Source organism: Mus caroli, unplaced genomic scaffold, assembly GCF_978045245.1.
Source record: "Mus caroli unplaced genomic scaffold, Mus_caroli_1 scaffold_16, whole genome shotgun sequence".
NCBI classification, from domain to species: Eukaryota; Metazoa; Chordata; class Mammalia; order Rodentia; family Muridae; genus Mus; species Mus caroli.
In genome coordinates this window covers 37,700,740-37,706,739 of record NW_028227271.1, presented here as the reverse complement: position 1 = coordinate 37,706,739, position 6,000 = coordinate 37,700,740, and the positions used below count along the sequence as shown (strand labels likewise).

General features: G+C 38.3%; 1 protein-coding gene across 3 annotated transcripts in view; it reads right to left on the bottom strand.

The window, feature by feature from the left end:
* Nucleotides 1-251: 251 nt before the first annotated feature.
* Nucleotides 252-6,000, bottom strand: part of Dnaaf11 (dynein axonemal assembly factor 11) — a 114,399-nt gene continuing 108,650 nt past the window's right edge. For all 3 annotated transcript variants that reach the window (XM_021183663.2, XM_085831627.1, XM_085831628.1), the window contains exon 12: nucleotides 252-962. In XM_021183663.2, the coding sequence (XP_021039322.1) occupies nucleotides 785-962 (178 nt within the window). In that variant the 3' untranslated portion in view covers nucleotides 252-784. The remainder of the gene's footprint in view (nucleotides 963-6,000) is intronic.

Genomic DNA, 6,000 nt, shown 5'->3' with positions numbered 1-6,000 from the left:
AAATGCAAGCAGAAAGCAGAGAAAGAGCAACTGAAGAGAGCATGTGGATTTTGAAATCTCAAAGCAGTCACAAAATGTCTCCAGTTTGGCCACACCTTATAAAGAAAGAAGAAAAGTAATGGGGTGAGCAAGCAAGGAGTTGTCAGTGTGGCATTGTGTAAGGTGAGTTGCATGGCTGGCCTTGAGAATAACCTATGAGGCAATTGTTACTATCAGCATAGTGTGGATGAAGTCACTCCACCCTGAGGAAATCAAGGACCAGCTGAAAGTCTTTATTCAGTGACTCAGCAGGAATCCAAATACAGGAAATCTAATGTCAAAGTTCTTATTCTTGCCATTACATCATGCCACTAGAGAAAGTAGAAACGTGAGAAGAAAAATGGAAAACACTATTTAAAATCATGTCAGGGCATTTTCGTTCAACCTGAGAGTACAGTTTAACTTCTGAGTTTGAACAATTTGCTAAAGACCTTTTCTATATAGCACAATCTATTGCATAAGTGAAGACTAAATGACTTATTCTTAATGTTGAATGTCGTAGTTCTATTAAATTACTTCACATTTTCAAACTCAAAGTTCAATTATAGATGAGTGATAAGTTATAGCATATTTAAGGTATGCAATTTAATTGTAAACTCAATAACATTACAATGCAAGGAAAACATTATAACATCAGGAAAAATGATAATGAACTATGTTTACCCCATGAATGACACATAGCCACTGTCAACACCAAGCAACATGAGTCTGTGGTTCACAGTCAATGACAACACAGCCTCCTGTTTCAAATTAGTGGAGGCACTTCTGGGTTATCCTCAAAGTCTGGATCTTCCTCACTGGGTTCATCTCGGGGTTGAGATTCCATTCTTTTGGGTTTGTGTCTTTTCTCTTGTACTATGGTGGACACATCAGGGCAGGAATGCTTGCTGGGGTCAACTTCCAATCTTTCTATCTGCTTTCTTCTACAACAGAAAAAGACAAGTAGGAAATAATGTTACATTGTTTAAAATTAAGCTTCAAAGAAAGTAAACTCATATATTCATTCAGTGAATGCTTAGCGCATGGTGTCTATATGGCACAGAGATTGTACAGAAACACCGTCCTTGGTTTCAATAATTACAATGAATTCTAGAAATAAGACTTTTACTCGTGGAAGAAAAACTAGCAAACAGGGCTGTGCTCCTATTATATAGGCAGCAGGAGATGCAGAATTTGAGAAGCTCTCTTACCTAGGAATTAACAAGCAGAGTCACAGGCCAGGATCAACTGAACTCTAGCCAAGTTTAAGTCCTGAGCTTTGTTATGGTGGAGATATTTAGACAAGTTCAGGTACACAGTTAAGCTCAGCCCACAGCTTCTGCTAGCACAAGTACTTGCTCCTACTGCCCATGCCCAATACTCCCCGAGGTGGTATGACTGCAGAGGACCAGTGAGAAACTCCACTATCAAAAACTCCCAGTGTTTCGATGAACTCTGTGCATGACACACATTCCTGTGCTCCTTTAACAGCAATTTTTATCCTTTGCATCTAGACTCCAGACCAGTGACCTACACATTTCTAACTCTCCCCCAGTGATTCCTCCTGTGTCCAGACAAACATTACAGGAAGCAGAAATTACTTTTCCCTAATATCTTTTAATATCAATGGACTCAATTCCCCAATAAAAACACATAGACTAACAGACTGGCTACATAAACAGGACCCAACTTTTTGCTGCTTACAGGAAACCCACCTCAGGGAAAAAGACAGACACTACCTCAGGGTAAAAGGTTGGAAAACAAATTTCCAAGCAAATGGTCAGAAGAAATAAGCTGGAGTAGCCACTCTAATATCGAATAAAATCTACATCCAACCCAAAGTTATCAAAAAAGACAAGGAGAGGCACTTCATACCCATCAAAGGTAAAATCTTCCAAGATGAACTCTGAATTCTGAATATCTATGCTCCAAATGCAAAGGCATTCATATTCACTAAAGAAACTATGGTAAAGCTCAAAGCACATATTGTACCTCACACAAAAATAATGAAAGATTTCAAGCTGGGCGTGGTGGCACACACCTTTAATCCCAGAACTCTGGAGGCAGAGGCATGCAGATTTCTGAGTTCAAGACCAGCCTGGTCTACAGAGTGAATTCCCGGACATCCAGGGCTATGCAGAGAAAGCCTGTCTCAAATAAACAAAACAAAACAAAACAAAAAAAATAGTGGGAAACTTCAACACCTTACCTGACAGATCCTGGAAACAGAAACTAAACTGAGACACATTGAAACTGACAGAAATTATGAAAGAAATGTACTTAACATATATCTGAAGAATATTTTATCCTAAAACAAAAGGATATGCCGTCTTCTCAGTAACTCATGGCACCTTCTCCAAAATTGGCCATATAATTGGTCACAAAACAGGCCTCAACAGATACAAAAATATTGAAATTATCCCATACATCTTATCTGATCACCACAGACTAAGGCTGATCTTCAATAACAGCATAAATAATAGAAAGCCCAAATTCATATGGAAGCTAAAGAACACTCTACTCAATGAAACCTTGGTCAAGGAAGAAATAAAGAAAGAAATTAAAGACTTTTTAGAGTTTAATGAAAATGAAGCCACAATATACCCAAACTTATGGGACACAGTGAAAGCAGTCCTAAGAAGAAAGGGTCCTAAGAGGAACAGCCTGATAGCACACCTAAAAGCTCTAGAACAAAAGGAAGCAAATTCACCCAAGAGTTGTAGTGGGCAGGAAATAATCAAACTCAGGGCTAAAATCAACCAAGTGGAAACCAAAAGAACTATTCAAAGAATCAACCAAAACAGGAGCTGGTTCTTTGAGAAAATCAACAAGATAGATAAATCTTTAGCCAGACTCACTAGAGGGCACAGGGACAGCATCCTAATTAACAAAATCAGAAATGAAAAGGAAGACATAACAACAGAACCTGAGGAAATCCAAAACATCATCAGATCCTACTACAAAAGGCTATACTCCACAAAACTGGAAAACATGGATAAAATGGATACCAGATACCAAAGTTAAATCAAGATCAGATTAATGACCTAAACAGTCCCATATCCCCTAAAGAAGTAGAAGCAGACATTAATAGTTTCCCAACAAAAAAAAGGCCCAGGACCAGAAGGGTTTAGTGCAGAGTTCTCTCAGACCTTCAAAAAAAGACCTAACTCCAATTCTTCTCAAACATTTCCACAAAATAGAAACAGAAGATACTCTACCCAATTCATTCTATGAAGCCACAATTACTCTGATACCTAAAGCACATAAAGACCCAACAAAGACAGAAAACTTCAGGCCAATTTTCCTTATGAATATCGATGCAAAAATACTCAATAAAATTCTCGCTAACTGAATCCAAGAACACATAAAAACAAATATCCATCATGGTCAAGTAGGCTTCATTCCAGGGATGCAGGAATGGTTTAATATATGGAAATCCATCAAGGAAATCCACTATATAAACAAACTCAAAGACAAAAACCACATGATCATCTCGTTAGATGCTGAGAAAATATTTGACCAAAAAAAAAAAAAATCGAACACCCATTTATGATAAAAGTCTTGGAAAGATCAGGAATTCAAGGCCCATACCTAAACATAATAAAACAATATACAGCAAACCAGTAGCCAACATCAAAGTAAATGGAGAGAAGCTGGAAGCAATCCCACTAAAATCAGGGACTAGACAAGGCTGCCAACTTTCTCCCTACCTATTCAATATAGTACTTGAAGTCCTAGCCAGATCAATTAGACAACAAAAGGAGGTCAAGGGGATACAAATTGGAAAGAAAAAAGTCAAAACATCACTTTTTGCAGATGATATGATACTATATATAAGTGACCCTAAAAATTCCACCAGAAAACTCCTAAATCTGATAAACAGCTTCAGTACAGTTGCTGGATATAAAATTAACTCAAACAAATCAGTGGCCTTTCTCTACACAAAGGATAAACAGGCTGAGAAAGAAATTAGGGAAACAACACCCTTCACAATAATCACAAATAATATAAAATACTTTGGTGTGACTCTACCTAAGGAAGTCAAAGATCTGTATGACAAGAATTGCAAGTCTCTAAAGAAAGAAATAAAAGAAGATCTCAGAAGATGGAAAGATCTCCCATGCTCATGGATTGGCAGGATCAATATAGTAAAAATGTCTATCTTGCCAAAAGCAATTTACAGAGTCAATGCAATCCCCATCAAAATTTCAACTCAACTCTTCACCAAGTTAGAAAGGGCAATTTCCAAATTCATCTGGAATAACAAAAAACCTAGGATAGCAAAAACCCTTCTCAGTGATAAAAGAACCACTGGTGGAATCACCATGCCTGACCTAAAGCTGTAATACAGAGTAATTGTGATAAAAACTGCATGGTAGTAGTACAGCAACATACAGGTAGACCAATGGAATAGAACTGAAGACCCAGAAATGAACCCACACACCTATGTTCACTTGATCTTTGACAAGAGAGCTAAAACCATCCAGTGGGGAAAAGACAGCATTTTCAACAAATGGTACTGTCACAACTGGTGGTTATCATGTAAAAGAATTCGAATTGATCCATTCCTATCTCCTTGTACTAAGGTCAAGTCTAAGTGGATCAAGGAACTCCACATAAAACCAGAGACACTGAAACTTATTGAGGAGAAAGTGGGGAAAAGCCCTGAAGATATGGGCACAGGGGAAATGTCCCTGAATAGAACAGCAATGGCTTGTGCTGTAAGATCCAGAATCAACAAATGGGACCTCATAAAATTTCAAAGCTTCTGTTAAGGCAAAAGATGCTGTCAATAAGACAAAAAGGCCACCAACCGATTGGGAAAGGATCTTTACCAATCCTAAATCAGATAGGGGACTAATATCTAATATATACAAAGAAATCAAGAAGCTGGACTTCAGAAAATCAAATAACCCCATTAAAAATGGGGCACAGAGCTAAACAAAGAATTCTCAACTGAGGAATACTGAATGGCTGAAAAGCACCTGAAAAAATGTTCAACATCCTTAATTATCATGTAAATGCAAATCAAAACAACCCTGAGATTCCACCTCACACCAGTCAGAATGGCTAAGATCAAACATTCATGTGACAGCAGATGCTGGCAAGGATATGGAGAAAGAGGAACACTCCTCCATTGTTGGTGGGATTGCAAGCTTGTACAATCACTCTGGAAATCAGTGTAGCAGTTCCTCAGAAAATTGGACATAGTACTACTGGAGGATCCAGCAATACCTCTCTTGGGCATATATCCAAAAGATTTTCCAACTGGTAATAAGAAAACATGCTCTTGTGAAGATTATATGCCCCAGTACAGGGGAATGCCAGGGCCAGGAATTTGGAGTGGGTGGGTTGGGGAGCAGGGTGGGGGTAGGGTATAGGGGACTTTGGGGATAGCATTTGACATGTAAATGAAGAAAATATCTAATGAAAAAAATTGTTTTTTTTAAAAAAAGCTTGCCCCTAGCTATCTTCAGACTTCCTTTTGGCTGATGCTGCTTTGTGGTTTTTTTTTTTTTTCTGTAATAAATATTAACAATGAGTACAATTGTTCTGAGTTCTATATTCTTAAAATCCATGAGCCTGGGTTCCTCATGGAGATGCTAGCCACTGCCTCCCAATGCAAGCCTTTGATACTCCCTTTAAGTCCTCAGATGACCGCCACTGCTGCCACCTTCTGAAGCAGCCGGACAGGAGATGTCAGTCAAAGCCTCAGAGATAAACAATCAAGGCTGGAGAAGAAGTCCAAGTGTATAACATTAGCAATGCATATACTGTCACTCAGAGAGAAGAAGGCCAGTCAGCAGCTTTTTATCCTCAGACTTTGCTTCTAAAGACTCCATCAAAAAGACCTTCAGATCAGAATTAGTCATCTCCCTTTATTTTTTTTTTTTTTTTTTAGTCATCCCTGGTTATACCCACAACCTATCTTTAAAGCTGAATTAGTGACAGCATACACCAAGTACTCTCCAGGCCAAATTA